Here is a 24362-nt window from a genome sequence, read left to right on the forward strand (position 1 = left end):
ACCGGGCGAGAAAGTTATGGTCGGTTGCTTTCCGATCGAGACATTCAGGTTGCACGGACTTCTAAATGCATGAACATTGTAGTAAAATGTTTGTAATAAAGAATAGAAAAGGAAACAACAATAATAAAATACAAGATATATTTGTTATTTAAAAACAAATTTCAAGGTATCCGTATTATTTTGCACAAAAAAGTGCTGCCTTACTTCGCATGCACATCGAACACGTGTGTCGTTCATACATAGTACATAGCGTTTGCATCTTTCTGAAAACCCCGGCGGCACTACATCCAACACAGTAGTCAAATGATAGTAAATCCAAGAAAGTAACAACGTAACATCATTTTCATCGGTTTTTACACAAACGCCCCATTTCTAAAATCCATGCAAAAATTGATATTGCTCGATCTACCACATTGTGTGGTTTGCGCATGTGCGATGCTATAACATACACAGGAAAACGGTCTACAAAATTGAGGATTTTTGAATTATCTGTGCATGGATTTCAGTCTGTCTTGTTTTGTCGTTCATTGGATTTTCCTTGCCAGTGCATTGGTTGTCATAGTATTTCTGTTGAAAACGCGTTTCCACAAGTTTTTTCCTCAAAGGCAGCGTGTTCGGGTATATGAAATACCTGAATGCGGTGAAGCATAAATAGTGCTCTCGGCCTTATATAGGGGGTGTGTAGCGATGAGCAGAACAATAGAAATCGACAACTTATATGGCGATAGTCGGAGATAAAAGGGAAATAATGCGTATTATTTTATGAATTCATGTCAGCTTTAAGTTGTCATTCGTTGTATGTATATTTAAAAGCGACAAATAACTTCATTTTAAAATATTTCATAAATCAATTATTTACACATATGGGTAATTTATGTAACTATTTTTTTTTAATTCGCATGCATTCCTTTCAATGTAAAACTCCAAAAAGAAAACGAATTTCGTAATATGAGAAAGAACTCAACCAATTTATTTTTCAAAGCAAAACAATTTTGTAGCATTGGTATAACCGTTAATTCTCAATGATCTATGTTTTGTTAAATGTGGGCACATCAGCCTTAGTTTTAAGAAAATCTTATTGTATTCAAACAAATGCGATATCATTTTTGTCACTACTTTTTTTTGAAATTGTGTTTCATAAGGGATCTACCCCCTAAGACTATCTTTAAGCCACCCTAAGCTACCTTTAATGACAACTTATAGGTCCTTAATGTCCAAACGTCTTTAAGCCACCTTTACGCTACCTTTAAGGCACCTTTAAGCCATTAAACATCTTTTAATTCAATATTTTGTTTAATGTACCAACCAAATGAAATGACTTTATGATAGTAAAGTGGAGTGGAATTTCTTGTTTAAGGTTCTAGAAAAATTTAACATTAGCAAAAACTCCAAAAAATGGGCCAATATACTTTATACCAATCCAATATTTGATGAAAAATAACGGCTGGTTGTCTAAAACATGCACAATGACTCGTGGAATAAGACAGGGTTGTCCGCTTTCTGCCTTGCTATATCTTTTTGTTGCTGAAATTCTAGCTATTAAGATAAACAGTAGTCAGAACATAAAAGAAATGACAATAAACAACAATGAAATAAAAAAAAACATTCAACATGCAGATGATCTTAGTATAGCCCTAATAGATGAAATGTCAATGAAACACGTTTTAGAAGTGCGAAACGAATTCTGTAAACACGCTGGATCTAAAATAAACATAAACAAAACAGAATGTATTCTTTTAGGAATTTTAAAAAATCTTACGATGAGCTCTATGGTATCAAAACTACACACAAAGCAGTAGGATGTCTGCGAATCTTCATTGGTCACGATAAAGTAGAATGTTATAATAAGAACTGGATGAAAATTTATCATGATGTTGAAAAGCTTTTTGAATCTTGGAAAAGAAGAAAATTAAATCTATTTGGTAAATCATGCATAGTTAACACACTTGCTTTATCTAAACTCACAAACGTTGCTTCAATACTTAATTCTCCTGAAAATGGCTTTATAAAAAAAAAATCAACGCTTAATCTATAATTTTATTTGGGATAAAACCTTAAGAATTAAACGTAATACTTTAATAGGTAATGTTTTAAAAGGTGGGCTTGCAGTTGTTGATATTGAATGTAAAATAAAGGCATTAAAAGCCTCATGGGTTCCTCGACTTTTAAAAAGCAAAAACATTTTATTTAACATTTTCATTAATATGTGTTTATATTAAGCCAACTAAATCAAAATGCTGAAAGTTATTTGAAATTCAAAATTATGTAATCTGAGAGGAAATTCGGGATAACTTTATTTTTTGGAAAAGTGACTTTAACATTTTTACTTTAACATGAAACATCAGGCTTGCTAAGTTTTGGGAAGATGGCATTACCATATTATTTTTTTTAATTTGCGTTATAATATGATTATACTTACATTTTATAAGAATCCAAACATATGTTTAAGGGTGGAGGATATCTATAGAAAGCAACTTGATTTAAGATTGTTGAAAACATTTAAAATCAAACATGTTTTTCTAAAAATAATAAATCTGATGTCATAAATATAATGATTGAGAACCTAAGACAGACTATAGTTGACAATGATGCGAGGTATATGTGTAGTACCTGCTGCGTTCACCCAAGCGGTCGCACCGTTAAACATATAAGAATATGAGTCCTTTTAAGATTCAATCTATTTACCTTTCACGACAACCTCACACAGCTCTGTAAACACATTTGTTGTCTGGTATGTTTCAGGGTACGATTTTCCTCTCAATCGTTCATTGTAAAAGATGACAAAACGCCCGCGTTCTAGACAGGATGTCGTAAAGTTTAGAGGCGGTAATTGAGGCCCATTCTTGTAACACAGATTTGAATCTGGTATTTCAGCTGTTTTTGATACATAAAGAGAAAAACCTGCAAATCGCCCACGTTGTCTATCACCTGGAAACAAAAATTAAGACAAAATCATTTCATGGGTGTTTTATTCATATAAAAGTATTATTATTTTTTTTTGTACATAAAATTACATGTAGTGTAAGTATTTTATTTAAAAAACTATTGCCCAATCAATCAATTTTTTAAACAAATAGATAAAACGTTTCGTTGGAAAAAAAACCCCTGAGGAGGGTGAGATATTAAAACATAAATATGGCCATGAAAAGAAAATAAATATATGAAAGAATGCTTCATCATTGACCTATATTTCTCCTAACACGTCATCATTTCACACAAAATAGGTCTTGAAATAAGTCAATCTGCGATGTTTTATCCTTTATACATTTCATGTGCTTCCATTAGGGTTCTGAATAAAATACTATTTAAGAAATATCATGAGACGTTCCTCAAAGCTTTGAAAACTTTTTAATTGGTTTTTAGAAGCGATTATTTATTTGAATTATTCTAAATAATACTATTACATCCCCTTAAGAGGCTGCCTTGTCGTATTTTAAAACGTAATTAAACCCATTCTTTGGTTATAGTTCGTGCCATGTTAGATTGACATTTGCTGAATTATTACAGAATAGACAAACTGTGTAAAACGCTACGGACGACACTGGCGATGACGCCTTCAGACAACGACCTAGTTCTAATCAAAATTGTATCTCAGATGGGCTAAATTTATGAATAATATAGAAATGCATACAAATTCTTGTCTAAACACATACCAAAACTTTCGTAGTTTTTAAACACGATGTTAATACTGTAAATATTGTACACTTCACCAAGATCTACTCTCCACCACACGGTATCTGCTGTGTTTGCCTGTGTTGAACTGATTTCATTTGTTCTCATACAAGTTTTAACATTCCTATCAACAGCATATTCTGCACCATGCTTGTTAAATAAATTCAGGTATGTGTCTGATTGATAAGCCATCTTCTGTCGGGATAAGTCATCTAAAAACAGAAAAAAGCAAAACATAAAAAACAAATAAATATAGAATATCACACTTTTGTTTTGATCTCGGCCCTGGCATCAGCCCGAGCGGTTGGTACCAGGGACGAAATCAAAACAAAAGTGTGATGTTGTTTATATCATATATCTAAAATCAAAGACTTGAATTCAAATTTAAATTCCAAATAAGGAATATAATGTATCATGAAGAAGCTATAGATTTTTTTCGGATTTACAAAACTTGTTCGTTTTTATTTCTTTTTGTATGTGTTAAAACTGTAATAGTTGTCGGACTTTGTTGACAAACCATCGTCATTTGAAATACAATAGAAGGGAGTATGTCGTCTGAAATGAAGCACTATCTTCTAGAATTCAAAATTATCGTAAGAGAAACTTCCCTCCTACGCAGCTTCGTTATGAGTCAAATTCTTTTACTGTGATTTCGTAAGTTTCCTGTCAGATTCCATTCATAAAGATCCATACTGTTATAGAAACTAGAAAGTTGTTTGAGAACGTTCATACATGTAAGCGCGTCCATTACTTTAACCCCTTAATTTTTACAGTCTAATCTCTGGTTTTCTAAGATTAAGTCTCGTTCCATCCTTCTCTATATCCTTCATAATTTTAAAAACGTTGATTGATATTAAATAAAGCGTGCTATTGTTCTAAATACACAACCGTTGTGTGGGTTACCTCCCCTTACTTGGATACACATCACTCTTTGGCGCTATTTTTGAATTATTATTTTTGAATTATTATTTTTCAATTTTCGGTAATAAATGAAACTATTCCGATGTGTGAGGCGATAATTAGTATTATATATTCGTAATTATATCGCTATTTCACAAACTAGTCTTAATTCAAAGCAGATATATATGGAAATTATCGATTTCAAATTGAGGGCAATACACCCCCTTGACGACGGGCTGAGACAGAGAAATATCAGCCCCGAGGGCGATACAGCCCTAGCTTTCGGTTGCTGTCTCACCTAGTCCAAAACACGTGTATCAGGTCTGATACACTACTAGGTATATGATATACAAACAAAACAAACACCCCTAACTCGAAAAACAAAATACATGTAGCAAATTTTTTTTAGGAATTTTTCCTACATATTCTTTTTATAAAAAATGAAAACTTTGTCCAATTTACATATTAAAAAACCGATTGTTGCTCAATTTCTAAGGAACTATGAACTGTCTTTTTTGTCATATTCTGATTACCAAAGGGCCTTAGTACATGAATTATAATTCTAATCATATTAATCAATAAATTATTGCCATTTTTGCTTCACATTTTATCCATAAAGACATTTGCGCCAAACATGTATCATATTTCAATATATGCAAATTTGTAACACTTATGTATCACATATCACAGCGTATGTTTAACGTGATTCCACATACGTTTAACGTTTGTTAACGAACACATATGAAACGCAATACGTGTAGTAAACATGCCTGGTACAAACGTTTATTGTATGTAGATCAAACGTATTTTTATTATATGCATTACATAATTGTAATTGTCACATGTACAAATATATTATATACTATATCTCGTTACGAGTACAAGTTGGTCTTTCGTCCGAATTTGTTTTATACGATACGATGTAATATCGATACTCTCTGCCAAATCTGAGATCCTGGTGAAACTAGGTTTTTTGTCTCGAGACCGGAAACAGACGAAAGGAAGTAATTAATGAAAATGAAAGCTAGGTTTATTTTTTTAAAATTTGCCTAGTGTACATCATTGTTTATTATCCTAGATGAAACACCAAAGACAATCGGTTAAACATGTTAAAAACATAAATTGAATTAGTATGAACTATTCTCGTGAGTACTGGAAGTGACGGTTGACAAAAAAAACCTGTTAAACACATCTTCAATCAACTGTCTATCAAACATAAATGTTCGTGTCTCAGTCAATTACAGTGACTAAAATCTCGCGGATATTAAATTTGTAAAAAGGATAAGTACCTAATATATTTGATATAACTCACTGGAGGTAGAATATGTTTGCTTATTTAACATATATAAGATCGTGTAATGATATACCGGTATTCATTCCATTAAAAAAAAAAATAAGGAAAAAATATTTTTAATTGCTTCCGGTGACGACCGGAAGTGACGACGATTCAAACAAAATACTGTAATCGTGGATACATACTTAGGGCTATCATCCCTTGTTCAAGTCATCACCGTTTTTGAGATCTCGAGGAGTCATTGTCTTTTTGTCACTTGACAGGAAACGGACAAACGGAAATGCTCAGTGAAAAAAAATAATTAGTATTTCTTCAACATTAGACACTTGTACGTTATTATGTTTCGAAACTTTCAAACAGCTCGATTTGTTTTAACCCCTCCGGTGAGGACTGGAAAAGACGGTTGACAAAATGAAAGCGATTAAACGCACTTTCTATCAAATGTCTATTATCTATATAAGTTTCGTTTATTGATCACTTGACTTTTTGAGATTTCGTGGGTAAAACATTTATTTAAAAATCGCTTTCTGAGATATTTGAGATATCTCACAGGAAGTAATTTTTTTCTTTTTATTTAACATCGGATACATGACATATGTAAGGATTATTACTTATTTTTAAATTTATATGAAACAAATTAAATGCAAAATAAAAATAATTTTTGAAGTGCTTCCGGTGACGACCGGAAGTTATGACGAACAAAAAAATTAGTTAAAAGACATCTACAACTATAGGTCTATCATCCTACAAAGTCTGAATGTTCAAGTCTTTATCATTTTCGAGATCTCAATGTCACAAGCTTTTTGTTGCGGTACAGGAAACGGACGACAGGAAATGAACTTTGAAAAAATTAAAAATTGGATACTCCAGATATATTTAATTTCTATCACTCCTAAAAATTGTAAAAAAATCTATCGAGCAATTTTTGAGAAATCGTGTGTACAACGAAGGGGAACAAAATTCGTACCCAATTTTCGAGCCATACTGAGCTCTTAAGAACGGCGCCAATGGCATAAAACAAAAACAATAGGCACAACTTCAGACAATGGTCTACCTACCCTGAATATTTCATTTTCATGTCTCTGATATTTTTCAAGATGAAGCGTGCACAAAATGGGTCGAAAAAGTGACAAAATCAGCAATAAATCGGTACCAGAAGTGACAACGGCAAATAAAATCAGATTACTTCCTATCATCTGTGAAAAAAGTGTGTAAATCGGATGGATAATTTCCGAGAAATCGCGTGCACAAAATTTGTGAAAAAAATAATAATAACTAGATACGATCTCGTTACGAGTAACGAGTAGGTCTTCCGTTCAATTTTTAAACCATACGATTAAAATATCAATGAAATTTAAGAATTCCCCCCTCAACCACTCCCTTTCAGATAATGTATGCGATTGTCAATATCCTTTTAAATGATCAACAAAGTGTTTTGCTTTTTCACATGCAGCACATTAGAGATTTAAGTCCCCTTAAATCCCAAATTACGTCATCAATCGATGTGGCAAAGAGTTTACAAACTGATATTGTTACAATCAATAACTTTGTTTCTATAATACATTACAACATTTTGATCGTTTTTAAGGTATGTGTAAAAGACTTTAGGAGTGTCTTGGCCCCTAATTTAAGGGGACAGCCCTTTTTCTTGAGTTCATTCAAAAGGTCTTACAAATACTAACATTTTTTGTTCTTACACCTATCTAAAAATGTTGGATAGTTTTTAGATACAAGTGATTGAATATTTTAGGGGCCAGACCTCTATATCCTTAATGGGGACATACATTGGTGTTTTGATAAGTGGAATCAATTAGAATTAGCAATACAGACATTTGCTATTTTACAATGCTTAACAAAATATGTCTCCTACTCTAGATATATTGCGTCAAACTTTAAATACTTTGGCCCCTAAAAATCCATAATTACGTACAAAATGGGCGTGGCAATGATTTTACCTGATGAATATTGTTACGTTCAACAACTTTGCTTCTAAAATGCATAAAAAAATCTTGATTGTTTTTAAGTTATCTGCAATATAATTTACGACTGTCTTGGCCGCTAATTTAAGGGTCCAGCCCCTTTTTGTTGAGTTCATTCAAAAGATCTCACGAATACTAATATTTTTTGTTCTTACACCCATTTAAAATTGTTGTTAAATTTTAAGATACAGATGATTAAATATTTTAAGGGACAGCCATGTAGATCCTTAATGGGGACAGACCTTGGTGTTTTTATTATTGGAATCGATTAGAATCATCAATGCAAACATTTTCTTTTCTACATTGCTTAACAAAATACGTCTCTTTCTCTAGATATATTGCGTCAAAGTTTAAGTACTTTGACCCTTTAAAGTCCCTAATTACGTCATAAATAGGCATGACAATGATTTTACCTGATATATATTGCTACGATCAACAACTTTGCTTCTATAATGCATTACAAAATCTTTATCATTTTTAAGTTATTCGTAATATAGTTTACGAGTGTCTTGGTCCCTTATTTAAAGGACCAGCCCCTTTTTATTTATTTTTTTTGAAAGAACGTTTAATTATCTACCACTATTGTTATATATTATTTCACAAAATGTCAACTGATAAAAAGATACAGATCAAAACGTTTTTGATATTTCTTTAGTAACTTAAACAACGCAACTTTTTTTGAAAAAAAATCACGTTTGTAGAAGTGATTTTAGTTCGCCTTCCTTAAATCCGGATTAGTTATTAGTATAGTTTTAGGAAGACATGTGGATTTTGTTGATAAAACAATTTCATTAATCCGTTTATTAATTATTACATGTCCAGTTTATCGAACCAGTAGACAGCATATTAGCACCGCTTTCCTTAACACATGTATAACTTGCGTTAAATAACGTGTGTAACATATATGATGAGAAACCACCCATGAATAACGCATACAAAAAATATGTGTAACATATGGAAAAATTAACATATGTTACAAATGTGTGTATGTATACATTCGTGTACACTCCCATGTTTTACATATGTTTTTAACTACTTTTAAAACTTGTTAACATATCACTCCTGATTCCCATATCATACCTGAGTTAAACGTATGTTTGATCTTAAAATTTGTGATATACATTTTGCTCTGTGTGCAATTGGAAACCAACCTCCTTTTTGGACTGTAGCACTTTTTTACTTAATTATTAGTGAATTAGTGACTTTGGACATGATTTTTTGTAGGTTGCCTATTTAATTCTACAAAGGGCACAATCTATATGGCGAAATCATGTAAATTCTATCCATGAGCTTAATTCAATGTTGCTCTGTTTTCATTAATATGTATGATGTAGGATTGTTTCCTTTACGAATGAAAATTACTTACATGTTATGTACAAAATTGGTGTGAATACGTCAAAACCTCTATTTGTTGAAGGAGAACACGTGTTAGGGCAATGCACATATGATCTGTGTATGATTTTTTCACCACAATCACTGATTCACCTTTCAAATTTTCTTTTAAAGTCTCATTATTTAAATAAAGGAGATTATCGGCAAAAATGATTGAATAAATCAATTAACAATAAAAGAATTCAATATGAAGCAACATTGAGATATAACATAAAACCCTAAGTCAATTTCTTATTATGACAATTCTTATAGAAAACGCAATGATGATAAAAAAAAAAGCCTAAATGTCCAGTTGCACGCTTAATAGCTTACTGAAAAAAAAAAACAAATCTTGTAAAATGCCCAATTAAAAGTAAAAAGGCTTTTAAAACGGCCCTTTTTTAGGCAAACTTTCTGACACAATTAGTTTGCGATAAGACAGACTAGGAAGAAAGGACTATATATGATATGGGCCTAAAATGGCCCCCTTAAATGAACATCATCATTTTACAATATTTTTTTGCTTTCTTAGTCTAGATATATATGTGATGTGTTTACATAATATTCGTTTTGATTCTAGTGCCCACATTTAGAAATATGACATCGTAAATACAACCTTTTCCCGCCATGTTTGCATTTTTAGCATAAAACTGCATGTTTTAAGCAGTTTTTCCTTCCGACAACATTGAGCGCATGCTTGAACAAACACAATATTTTAATCAGAGATGTAGCGAGCCAAGTCTAATAAGTGACAAAAAAATTTTCCTTGTTCAAGCATGCGCTCTTTATTTCCCATTCGTAAATAGATAAGAAAAATGTTAATTTTTGGCTGATTTTGATTGAATTATACAAAAGGCGTCACTTCTGACCTCATATACTGCCAGTAAAAAAATCAAATAAATAGATGAAAAATATATTTAATATCAACTCATCTAAAAAAAAAAGTTAACATTTTATTGTGCCTGAAACACTTAAAACATGGCGAATTATGGGGGCCAAATTTAACTCTTATCATATATAGTTCTTTACCTTTGAGTGACAAATAGGCCCTTTTAAAATATTCAAATCCCTTCATGAACTCTTTCATTACTTTATGTTAACTATTACTTCTACATTATTCCAACAACGCCCCGCTTCGATTTTTTCAGATTCAAAGGGAACCGCCATCATGTAAACAAAAAAGCAAATCCCGATCCCTGAAAGATTTAAAAACCAAACCAAGTGAGGAAGAAGTATTTCCGATATACTTATTTTTAACAATAGATGATTTTCTTCAGTCATGTCTATATATCCTATTTTTCTGAACTCGTCATTATATTCACAATATGGCGGCTATGCAAATTTGTAAAATATTCATCATTTCTCCATATGCTATTCAAATTTTATACGTGTTCCTTAGACCCATTTTCATGAAAAATGAAACAAAGAATAAAAAAAAAATAATGTAGCACTCTGCAATCTTGGTATGACTTGACTTAGAATCTATATATTAACTACATTTTATGAATTTCTAAGTAAAATAAAAAAAAAATAATAATAATATAACCTTATTCGTAAAGATGTTTTTCACTTATGCATTTTTTAGCTTAATGAAGTATGTGAGGACTTAATACATGTTCAGTAATATAGTATTTTCATAAGAAATATATAACACACTCTCAGACTCATCAAAAGGATGTTTATAGGTATCCCCCTGCCTTCATTCATAAATCAAGTTTCAGTTTGCTCTAAAATAGCTTTTTTTAAACCCTCATCTAAACATACCAACTATTTAGATATGACTAAACGTTTTAAAAGCTCTTTATATTAAATATTTATTTGCTTTAATATTACTTTCAACAATCATTCTACACTTGTATCTCCATTTTCAGCAGAAATATTTTATTCCAAATGTATTATTCAAATTGTAATTTGGTCCCTTTGTATTATTGTTTGAATAATCTTAAACATCGTCTTGAGATCTTTGTTCAAATGTAGTTATTACAAATTTAAAGTTTCTGTAATTTAAAGTTTCTGTTCAAATAGAAAGGATTCAAATTTTAAATATATGATAAATAGAACAAACATTGAAGTGTAGCGATATGACTAAACTGAATTCTGTAAATTCTGTATACCTGCACCTCCTTGTTTTTATATATAAATTTGATAAATAATTATCTTTTTTTTTTTTTTTTTTCGAATATACTAGTGAAACCCTTAAAGGACCTTTTCCTGACCTATGAGTATTAAAGTAACATACAATTTCAAATTAATTTTTTTTTACATTAAACCTATTTGATAATTGTACATGTATAATACAAGTTTCTTAAAAGTATAATTTCTTACCATATTCAGTTTGAATATCTGAACAAACGATTAGAAAAATAAAATTATTGCCCCAGGTATTGGTGGAATCGAATCATCAACTAAATAAACCATAGTCAATATGGTTACTGAGGTATGGTGCTTCACTCACTGAGCAATTTCAGACACAACAAAGAGGTTTTTTTAAAAATCAAAACGCAATTTTTCCTTCTGAATAAAGAGTACTTAATATTTATAAATACTTGCCTGAAATAATTCACTTACTATATGAAATGGTTACTGAAATTTCTGCTAGATAGAAAGCAAAGGTATGCAAGTTCATTTTTTCGTCGTCAACACTGCCCAATATTCTGAAATTCTGAACCAGGAAGGTATTTAAACTTCCTAGTAGTTATACGTACGGTGGGGCATACCTGTGAGAAATGTATTTGCTTAACGGGGATCTCTAAATGAGACAAATCACAACACTTAGAATTGTGAATTTAAAAGAATAAAGCTATATGAATAAGCTGTGAGTTTGGAACTGTAACTGGTCGTTCTAGTTTTTATTCATAGAGAGCATTGAAAGCAGAAATTTACAGAGAAACAGCATCATCATGCTTCTTATTTTCAGAATTTTTAAAGGTAAAATAATCATTCAAACTCACATAGAAAATGTAACCTGGACAATCGAATTGTTAAAATGGTAACATTTACTTTTCAAAGAATTTTTATTATGATTTTTCAGGAAACGATTTGTTATTATGCGTAAATATGACTCTTCTTTTCTCTATCATAAAAGGTCATATCATAATTATTAATAAACGGTGTTCTATTTGTATTGTGAACATGTATATGAATCAACTTCTAGATATCAACGTCATTAACAACGCATGTATATTATCAACAGGAAGTATATATTACCTGATGCGTGTTCAATAGAGCAGGCACTCGCAAGCTCCGGAGTCTAGTATTTTATGCATCATGCACAAATACAAGAAATTATTTAAGAAATTGAAAATTAATAACAACGTCTAATCTTTCATTCGAAATGTCAAAACCAGGTGGATTTCTGCGAGTTTAGCTTACAGACAGAAAGTGCATGTTACTGGTATATATTTACATTCTACTGTGTTTTTCCATGAAATTCCATGATGTTTAAATGCCTCTAAATGCAACACCTATTCACTGCGTATGAATTTACAAGTAATTTTCATAAGTAGTTCTCAAACAGTGATTTCTATGTTATCGGTTAAAAAATGTATTTCATAAATGTTGTCAAAACACTGTTTTATAATTATTCAACAAAACAGTTGACTTTATTGTTAAAACCAACATTTCAATAGTTATTTTTCATGAATTATATTTTAATGCTCGTTGATCTCATCTCAACAGTCTCTGTAATAACCAGTTTAAACCGGTTTTACAAATCAGCTGTTCTTGCTGTTACTAATTTACTCCTTCCGTGATCTGCACTTTATATCGATTTATTTAAGTAAACAATTGATTTCTTCAGTAGGGGAATGTAAATATAAGCACTAAATGATTTATTTTTGACGTCGTCGTGTCAATAACTGCCGTCAGAGGAGCAGACAAATTATCATAACACGCTAACGCGCGTTATTCAATTTGTCTGCTCACCTGACGGCAGTTATTGACACGACGACGTCAAAAATAAATCATTCAATGCTATATTGATTTTACAAAAAGATTAGTTTAAAGGTTCTCTAAAATGATAATGCTTCACAATTACCAAGTTTTGTTTTTCTTTGCAGGGGTTTAATCAGGTTGCAGATATGTGACCATTAGAATGAATTAAGAGTGTCTTTGGCTGTTTGTGATGTAACAGAAGTCGTAGCTTATGAAAAAAAAACCTTTCTGGTAGGGATTTTCTTAAGCTTTCTTCAGGCTTATAAAACACTCGGATAAGAACACATCATGGTAACAGACTCTAATATAAAGGGCCATCATCTGGTAGTGATGAACCTATTTCTTTTGCTGGACTGTACTTAATGGGGTTTTTTTCTGAGACAATAAAAGATTAATTATCATTTGAACTATTGAACAATAATCAGTCAGTGTAACATGTACAGATTGATATTATAAATTAAATATAGCATAAAATTAATTCTGATTTCTGAATATGAAAAAAGCTACTTTACAGTTGCCAGTTGCTGATTAAATTATTTCCTACAATGACTACAGTAGTTCTTAGTCTAAAATGTTTTATTTTACCTTTAAAACTCGGTTATTTTCCCATAATGACTACAGTAGAATTTTTACACATGTATACGATAAAGGCAAAAAAGTCAATTTCAAAGACAATACCTTTGGTTCACGTCGCCAAGTTATTAAAAACATTCACCGAAGAGAAGTTGCAATTTGGTTTCGGCCTTTTACGATACAGTCTTCTTAACAGTTTCCGTAAACACAGTCATTCAGGAGATATTCTGCTACAGCGTCACGACAAAGTTGGTACTCCTCCTGCGATAAAAGGAGCATTGATGTTAATACGCACACTATTTACAAGGTAAATTTCAATGCATCTAAAACACATTTTATGTGTAAATGTGGAAGCTGCTATGAAGATCTATCGATCACATTTTGAGAATGAGTGGTAACATTTTCATTTTCTGGTCACAAAATATAACTAATTCAACAAAATTAAATTGAACATATATGAAATATAATTAGCATCAATATAAAATGTGATACATACCACAGTGGAGACACACTCTGGTCTCCGTATCTGGATCTGACGTACAGCTGTAAAGATGTCCACCTCTCTGTCCACGGAGATCTGTTCCAACACGTTGTATACAACAAAGAATGGTCCACAGCGTGTAGCTCCGTCACTTAATATTAAACAAAATATGATGCATTTAGTTACTTTGTTCAAAAGAATAATCGGGCACACCTGTACCTCCTATATGATTGATACTCCTTAAATGTTTTATGGGGATAATATAAATGTTTGAAAATTTGTATTTAATCTACTTGTTATTTGGAAATATTTACATTTTCAACATGTCTATGATAGCATTACGAAACAACTTTGAAGCGTATAGCCAAATATTTTCATACAAGATGAGCGACACAACATGTGCGTGCCTTATAGCATAACAGATAAACGGCATTGGCTACGCTGCGTAGCAATACCTAGCATGTGCTACACGAAAAATTGGTGGGTTTAAAATGTAGTTTAAAGGTGTAGAAATTGAAAATAATAAATATAAGCAATAAGAAACTATCGTTTGATTATGATGTGATTATTTCCATCGAAGCGTGTCAAACTTATCATTACGCCCTTCGGACTTTATTGGATTTCATCACACCCCGACCAAAATTATCACCTCATTATAGCCAAAGAATGATCCTTTATTCCTTAAAAAACTGTATATGCTCATTTGCCTTATTATAATGCGTTGCGTAAAATAACATTCAATTTTAATGTCAAAATTTTATTCTAATAAATTTTGATATAAATTTGAAAATTGCTTTTCATTATTTTTAAATTCCTTTATGTGAATATTTTGCTCTTAATGTAAATAACAATTACGTAATATAAGGGAAGTACCCTATTCAATCATCACATTTAAACGCTCAGTATTACCTTGACAGAACTAGAACCCGTCCCTTTTCGTTCGTCTTTTCAGTTTTGACAGCCTTGATCACATCCAAAAGAATTCTTTTATCAGAGGTGTTCTGTTTTTCTCTCCATTTTGGGCATTCCAAAACAGTAATGTTCATTTGGTTAAACCCCTTAACATAATTAAAAACATAAATGCTTTATTATGTTTGAATAATAAATCATGTACGTTGCTGCATGATTTCTTAAGTTATTAAATTATTTGAATGTTGGTATAACTAGTGCTAAGTTGTTACTGAAATAAAGTTGTTGTATGAATGCTGTTATTCCTTTTTTCAATACTTTACTTTAGTTTTTCTTTAAAAAAAAATATACCGTTGGCTGTATATTTAATCTGTTGATTGTGACGTTTGCGGCTTTAGTGGAGGATAGGTTCTTAATGTAGAACATTCCATCAAATTTTGTTTGGTCTTCCGATGGATACCATTTGGATGTCTTTATAAAAAAAAATACAGCATGTTCCGAATTTGAGGTTTACAGATATAATGATCAATAGATATATAGATAAATAGATAAGTAGATAAATGATGTTAAACAAAGACAAGATTTCCCATACAGATTCGATGTCCTTAAGTGGACACAGGAAGACGACAACACGGGCGTCAAAGTCCTTGACCAGTCTGAGGAAGTCCTCGGTGTTGTCTGGTAGAGGATACTGGGCGCTGATCAGGGAGTCCTTCTCAAGAAACGACTGTATAAAACACATACATTTACCAACATATATTGTACTCGAGAAAAATTTCAACTTCATTAGTTTATGACAGACACTTCATTTGACTTGCCTTGCGAAAAAGATGTTTTTAATCATTATAATTGCTATTTATTGAATTTGAAAGGCATTTATGTTGATAGGTAAGGAATAAAAGGTCAACTTAAATCAACCTCATGATATCAAAATCATTATGTCACAATCAAACGTGTGTATATTTGTTATATTCTACCTGGAGAAGAACTGCGTTGTAGTATGTATTATGACCCTTTATGTAGGACAGATGACACAAGAACTCTTCAACTACGATATACAAAAGTCTAAAAGATACAATCTGTAAAAGTTTGAAAACTGTGAAATTGATTTCATTCTTTGATGAAAACCTTGTTGATTGTTTTCACCGATACAAATTCATGTGTAAATACGATATAGTTTGTTGACGTATTGGTTTGATATTCTTTACCAGGAAGTACGCTCTCTGAGTAGTTAGCCGATATTTGAGCCCGGCCAGACATGTAATCCTGCTGTGTATACTCCTTTCTCAGAGACAGTAACTCCTACAAATGTATATTGAAGACTGCATTCTTTTAAGCTTATTGATCAACTTGATGTTGGAACAAAAGAGTAACAGATGAGTTAATAATAAACACTATAATAACAAAAACAACAAAATACAAGTGTAAATCTAAATTTCGATGTTCAGGTGTTTCTACCTCTAGATCGGAAGAATATAATTTCTTCTGTTCTACATCTCCACAATTGGTATAACAGGAATGTTCTTGGTAGTAACTCAGAAACTTTTCTGTTTTCAAACATTTGGACCGACCACTGAAGGCGTCTCTAAGTGCTAGATATACCAACCTGTACTGGTCCTTAGAGAAAAGAAAGTTATTATATAGATACATGTAGGGATAATGATATATTTCAAGAAAATAGAAAAAAACACATAAATTTACTTGTATAACTGAACATTACGTGAAACGCTTAACAGTTAAAAATGATTTTGTCGAGGTTGTAATTTTGTTCAGATTGTTTTTTCAAAACAACATAGTTATTATTTCAGAAATGCATATAAACCACAATAAACAAAGTATAATGAATGTTTCATGAAGATTTTAAATAAACTAAATGTACCTGTTTTAAATATCATTATGTTAAACGGTACACGTTTTTAAAAATAAATGTTTGATGAAGTTTGTAAATTTGTTTAGGTTGTGTTTTGTAAAACATCATTCGACGTATTGGGCGAGATATTTGTCACGAGGAAAACATGTTGATCAAGGAAGAGACCCGTGAAAAGACCTTAAAGGAAGACTGTTTGAATCACTCCATATAAACAAAGACAATAGAGTGCTTTGAAAGAGTGAAAATTGTTTCCTCTAAGTCAAATGTCATTTCCTTGATTTCAAATAAGATTAATTATTCTTAATTTTCTTCCAATCAAGATGTTAAATTTCAATACGAAACCTTGATTACATAACATGCTTTATTTTTTAAGGAAACTAGCATTCTGTTATCAATCAGTAAATTAAAAAAAAACCTGGATTGAGGATATTATTTAGAAGGAAATATTATCCCTGCGATAACAAAATCATTTCATGAACATGCACAAATACGGTTTTAAGCAACCAAAACAAAAAGCCTGCCTGCTTTTTTTCTTCACTATCAAATAGAACGAGTAACTGCTTTGTAGATTATTTATCAAATAAGCGGCAGGTGAAAATATAGGCTGTAGAGAAAATGTATCGGAATGTTATTTAGTTTTAGATTTTTTTAAGTGCAATTAACGACCATAATTTATAATGATTTAACTCTTTCTCAACTCTATCATGAATGCACAATAATACAAGCAGGATTTACTAGTAATTAAATAACAGTGTCTTTCATAAAATATAACAAGGACAATCTGGCAGTCACAACGAGATGGTGGATGTAAAGTAATGAAATATACATATTACCTATGACACAATAAACAAACATTGATATTAATTCATAACTTAATATAAATAGTACCTGTTTAGGAGGGTAACAATTGAAATTGACAATCCGAGAACACCATTGACAATGGTGTTCGAAGGATGTTATTTCAACTGTTGCCCTCCCAAATACGTATTTTTTAAGGTAATTTTACTGATTGTCATAATTTTAAAGAAAGCTTTACTAATAACTCAAATTCTACGGCTGACAGTACACGCATAATTTTTGCACATGTGGTAGATCGTTGTGTTACCTTTTGTCATGTGTTTTGCTTACGCTGAGGGTTATAGAACGGATTATAATCTGCGTCTAAACGAAACAGATTTCGATATTTAACTTGAAAGTATAATAAGACACTTGTTGTTAGTTTATGTCTACTTTAAAGTGAGGTAAAACTGTAAAATGTTTGCATATATTTTAATTTAAAAAAAACACCCTACATCTCCCTGAATCATGTTCATTCTGTCCTTTCTCATTGTTCTGACGTACATCGGTACGTTGATTTTACCAGTTCTCTCCCCTTCTCGGTAGAGGGCGTCTAAGGCAATGTACGTTCCGGTCCTACCAACTCCTGCACTAAAATCAAATCAAACAATGAATATTTTTGGAGATTTTTCTGGTAAACTTAACTTTTCATTTTTTTTAAAACAACATTGATTGATGATGAAACTCAGATTTTGATAAGAACATTTGGTTGATAATAAACCAACCTACACCTTTAACATGAACATTCTGACACAGCATACGCAGTATTTCGTATAAGAATATGTGTCAGCTTTAAGGGTGTGAAATGTTTATAAGACTCTATCCTATTTGTTGTTGTTAGCTATGAAATATGTGCTCAATCACTGTAAGATGTACAATACCACCCCATCCTAACCCCCCCCCCCCAAAGAAAAAAAATCAGTGGACGTTTGGTTAATGTATTATTGTCTTCAGTGTTGGGCAAATTTAATTAACCGGTAAAATGTTAATGAAAATGCTAGGTATTTTGTTTTGTCTCTTAGACGTGGATATTAATTTTTATTTTAAAAGTGGCAGTAATCACTTATTACCTGCAGTGTACCACTGTGTACTTCCCAGCAGAGTTAGCGGTTGCTCTAATCACCTGACGATGGAACACAACCAAACTTAGAGAATCAGCCACTCCATGGTCTGACCAAGTGGTGTAGTGGAACATCGTCACGTGACGGTCTGTTCTGGTCTACAAAGATAAGTTATGCTCAAATTATAAAGTATTCAAATAATTCGTGTTTTGGTATATTTTACCTCCAACTTTCCCCCCTATAATTACATGTTTTGAAAGAACATAATCGATACTAATTTTTATATAGGTTTACTTTGTTGTATTATTACACATCCATCAATTTTTTAAAGCTGCCTGGTCCGATTTGACATCAAACTTCGTGACCACGTTTATACAATGTTATGCTAAGTATGTATATAAAACAGGACATTGCAGAACATTTCTCAGCCAATAAAGCCATTAATGATGTTCACAAATTTGTTTAAAAAACAAAGGACACAAAAGAGTATCGTGTAATTTTTGCTTCATTTCAAAATTCGCCCTTGACGTCGAGGCGGCTATAATTTTACTACGACTTTGACATCGCCGCATATAAAGGTCATAATGTTTTGGCACCTCAGAAATAACCTTTTATACATTTTGTTCACATATTTCTGAAGTTGGCTTTGTTAACAATCGAAGCGTTAAAATGCACGTTGAAAAAACCTAATCTTTCGGGGAAAGGAACCAAAACGGTTCCCATTTTTAAATATTCCAATGATACATTTTGGTTTGTATTTTATGGCCATAAAAATTATTCTATTTACTTTTAATATTTCTAAGATTTAAAAGAGATCGATTCTACATGTGTAAACAGGCGAAAATCCTTAACTTTCTACGATAGTTGTTTTGTATGGATTTTTTGGATACTGTAATAACGGAGCCATCGTACGATGCAGCTGTAAAATATCTTAACTCATTTGATAAAAAAAAGAATAAAAAAAAAGAACAGTTACAAAAACGAATTTACAGATAAGTGGTTTTAGAGCCTGTAAATTCACGTACATTTGTATTGCATCTTAAAACAAAATCGGAATTAAAGGTCTTTAAAAATCCGTTTTACTAATTGAATTTTAATTTTTGTTCGTATTTATTTTTTATGTTTTTTTATAAGGGCAAAATCATTTTGTAGAAACCTTAAATATAAGGAATGAAATTTCGAGTAAACAAAACTCTCAAACAATAATGAAAGGAAGCTTCTTTACTCTTAAATTTTAACAACGCGTTATAAGTGATTTACATATCGGGAATCTGAATAAATGCTCATCGTAAAAATGGATTGACCACCGATCATCGATTGAAAGTATTAGCTAACTATATTTATTTTGATGAAAAAATATTAATATGAAGTGTCCTCTCTACAACCATTTGTTGAAGAGAAGGTCTAAGATTTTTTTATTTAAGTTGTAACTTTGTCTTAAAAGACGTATTAAAATGAGCCTCAAAAGCTATTAATTCCTACGATATATATTTTTCTGTATCTTTGAAGGTACATTGAAGATATATTTCCATTGAAATATAATGTATACTTTTTTAAATTGAAGATATTCACTTTTTCGGAACCCTACCACACTTCTCAAAAGAATTTAATTTATGCTCATAAAACAGACAATACACCATGAAAACAAACATATACCAGGTATTGACATTTTTTCTATGAAATTAAAAAGTTAGTGTGTATCCATAGACACAGGAGCTCCCTGTAAAGACTCGATTTATCTTGTTCTAAAAATAGATCTCATGCCGACTGATAAAAATAGGGTACCTCTTTTGAGGTAAAATGATTAATGTGAAAAATTCAAACTTTTTCTCAACAAATTGTTGTAAAAAGGACATCTAGCAATGTTCAAATGACTTACTTTAATGTAATCACATTTTAATGAGAATATTCCATTTAAATTTTATAGAATTTAAAAAAAGTTTAACACTACAAATTGATACTGTTTTAGGTATAATGCTTTTTATAATGTTTTAGGAGCAAATTGTCATACTTGTTTATAATTGTTTACACAATAAATTAAAATATTGATGATTTACATAGATTCCATAAAATCATCTTCAAATCACTTTACAGGGTATAAAAAGACATATACATATTATAATGCAAAATAATATCCCTATGAATATATTCTAACGGTGTGATTATACCCTGCCCACTTTTCTAATTTTGTTGTGTTTTTAAGGAAGGTTTCATACACGTCAATAATAATGCGGAAAAATACGTGTATCAGAATGATTCGTTCATCTACAAAATCTCATTTGATTGGTGTTTTAAGACGACATGAGGGGCGTTATGGGCTGATATTGCTTGTGCCAATTAAGTTTGGGTCCCCTCTACTGATATCTACAAATTTCTATAGGGGTGTGTGATAAAGATATTTAGTATACATCATTATTTTAAGATAAAAAAAAAACCCGTTGATAACTTTATTCCCCCGTTGTAAAACTGCATGTAAAGCAGGCAACATCAACATCGTTAACATTTCTGCTCCGAAAATGTGATCACAGGATCATGTAAAAATCGCATAAGCGCGTGTAAATAGAAATGAGAAGCATGGAAGCATGGAATAGTCTCAGCTAAGTGAAAGTAAGTAAAATATTCAAAATACTAGTTTCTTTGGTATGAAGATAATCAAAACTATGTAGCATTTATTTCAATGTGATTTTTTGTTTTCCTTTAATTTTGATTAGGTTTGTTACCTACAATGTTATGTGAAATATTGTCATAATTCATTTTTTTACTACATAATACATATTCTGTACTTATAATAAAATAGTTTTTTTTATTTAAGTACAGGACATGAACGTTTCTTCATAAACAACGCTTGATCACTTTTTTTTAAAATCAAACATTAATTGAAGATATAAAAAGCTGATTGAAGCAAAAAAATAAGCAAAAAAAATGGCTGATAGTAGTTTTTAATACTGTGGTTACTCATACCTTTACGGGATTTTTATTATAAAGATGTTTATGTTGTTTTATTCCATAATAAATACTAAGACGTCCAGACATTTCAATTATTAACAATTATAAACTTTTTTAATTATTTCAATTATAAACTACATGTACATGTACTCAAAAAGACGAAAGAATATAATTGATTTTAATTTTGTTTTAAAAGATACCCAATATACTTTTATCGGCGATTTCCATGCAAATACACTGGTAATATCCTATTTTAATTATAATGTTTTACCGATTTGTTGTGTATCTTGAATCGCCTGATGATGTATTCAGCGTAGGTTTTCTCCTCAAGATGTCTGACGGTCAACGTCCCGCCCTGTAGTTTGTCGTTAATATCTGGCCAGTACTGGGCACACTTGTTCTGTCATTATAAAAACAATATTTATTGGAAGCGTAAAAAGAGTGCCAATACCCCATTCAAAATTGCAAAACTGAGCTTAACATTTAGAAAGTCCAGAAAAAAAATCTATTAAACATCCGAGTGGCCCTTAGCTATTAGGATGGCATGACTTTTGCATACATATCTAATGCTTTGATTCTTTGACTCTGAAATTTACTTAACAGTAACTAGCATTGACTGATTTTAAAATTGTCATCAAGTAATATATCCTAAAGAGTGTCACAAGAGACCCACAGGTCTTGGCAGCCACTTGAGTATCATAGCCTTTAGATCAATCTTTCAGAGAGTCCTTTGTTTGCATTTTAGTCTTCCTTTAGGAGGATCAATTCTAATCAAGACTCCTCTGACTGTTACCTCTGCTTTTATTATTTGACGTTTGCAAACATGAATTCAATAAAGTGGGGGACTTTTCTTTTATAATATCAATAATATTCACAGATTCATTAACAATGCAAATGACATGCATACAGATTATTGCTACAAACACACAATACATGAAATGACAGTTTTTTTTAGATGAAGTTATTTTTTTTTTAACGGACGACTCAAGACAACTAACAGCAATAGCTTACATAATAGACATAAATGACATAAAAACATGTTTTAAATGGGTATATTTTTCACCCACAAATAAAAGGGCACAACCTCAGCTTTATCAACAGTTAGTTTCACAATCTAAGAAAACGACATTGTTGGAACAATAACAATGTATTTAGTTTATCTCCATCGACTGTGAAAGGACAGAAGAAAATATTACAAAGTGTTTTATATGTTCACTATGTGGCCATATTGGCCTTACACAATGGTCTAAACCCCTGACTCAGGAGACATGTATTTCTCAATTCAGGTAAAGAGCTCAATTGGTATCATCATAATTCATTTATTTTCCGTCAAATTATATGGGAGTAGAGAAGGTTTTATAAGATTTCCTAAATTTCACTATAAAGCCCTTTTGACCCCGCCTTAAGGCCTGATCAACTAACTTAATGGCCATAGATTTAAAAATATTAATAGATAGATTCATTAAAATCACAACCATTTCTTTAGTTTTCTTTCAATATATACGGAAATAAAAAAGTATGTTTTCTTAGATTTTGTTTTTTACATTTTCACTGTATGGCCTATTGGCTATACCATAGGGTCTGAACCGCTGACCCAGGAGCCATTGATTTCACAGTTTTGGTAGACTGCTTCATTGCACTGTATGCACTTTATTTTTATCAAATGTGTGGAAGTAGACAATTGTTTTATAAAGTATATTTTGCTTTACATATTTTTTCCCGCCCATGAGACCCCGTGGGTGGTAAGGTAAGAACTTTAACAACTTTCTCTCCTCGTTTTCTAGAGATGCTTCAAATTAAAAGTAGACCTCGTCGCACAGACGAAAACCAATTGCAATACGCCACCTGAGTAACTCGTGTCCTAAAAAAGACGGAAACGCAATCTTTGATTGTCATCGCGTCGAGGTATTAATGATGCTATTATAGACGAAATATCAAAAGCAAAGATCAACGGCATTTATATCATATGTATAGAAACAGGGTATACCTTTGTTCCCTCTGTCAGATTGGTTAAGCAGACAATATTGCACACTTCTTCTTGCCAAATCATGTTCCAAAAATCCGCTATTGTTTTTGGTTTTGGTCCTTTCAAAAAAATATAAAATAACAAAATATAAAAAATTAAATATTGATTAAAATCAAAATGGTAGAACTGTATATAAAAAGGTCGATTCTCTTATAGGTTACCCTGGGTTGCAATGTATGTCCGTTTTTCTTTAGTATCCTAAGAAATACAAAAAGACATTACATACGAATAAAATCATTAAAACTAAGCTTTTATTGATTAAACACACTTACTTAACAAAGTAAATTTAAGCACTGAGCATATTTTGATTTGGAACCGCTTTTGTTCCAGTATTAAAACATCATTTATTAGTTTGTGCACACGCTACAATATCATATATTTATGTTTATGAATTATTCTTTTATATGAAAGACGCATTTAATTTAATTAGATACTTGCTTCAATGTAATTAGCATTGATGTATCCGCCTTGATCGCTGGCAGCGGTTTTTAGTATAACACGTGAGTGATC

The 24362-nt window shown here is 31.3% G+C and overlaps 1 protein-coding gene across 1 annotated transcript in view; it reads right to left on the bottom strand.

Moving 5' to 3' along the window:
- LOC128173883 (uncharacterized) overlaps window positions 1-24362 on the bottom strand; it is a 142109-nt gene that overhangs the window by 90075 nt on the left and 27672 nt on the right. Inside the window, exons 5-11 of the mRNA XM_052839560.1 lie at window positions 23814-23911; window positions 22098-22226; window positions 18890-19038; window positions 18275-18410; window positions 15705-15839; window positions 15113-15261; window positions 14260-14354 (exon numbers count right to left, since the gene is read on the bottom strand). Coding sequence (XP_052695520.1) covers window positions 14260-14354; window positions 15113-15261; window positions 15705-15839; window positions 18275-18410; window positions 18890-19038; window positions 22098-22226; window positions 23814-23911 — 891 coding nt within the window. The remainder of the gene's footprint in view (window positions 1-14259; window positions 14355-15112; window positions 15262-15704; window positions 15840-18274; window positions 18411-18889; window positions 19039-22097; window positions 22227-23813; window positions 23912-24362) is intronic.

The sequence above is a fragment of the Crassostrea angulata genome, chromosome 2 (assembly GCF_025612915.1).
Source record: "Crassostrea angulata isolate pt1a10 chromosome 2, ASM2561291v2, whole genome shotgun sequence".
Lineage (NCBI taxonomy): Eukaryota > Metazoa > Mollusca > Bivalvia > Ostreida > Ostreidae > Magallana > Magallana angulata.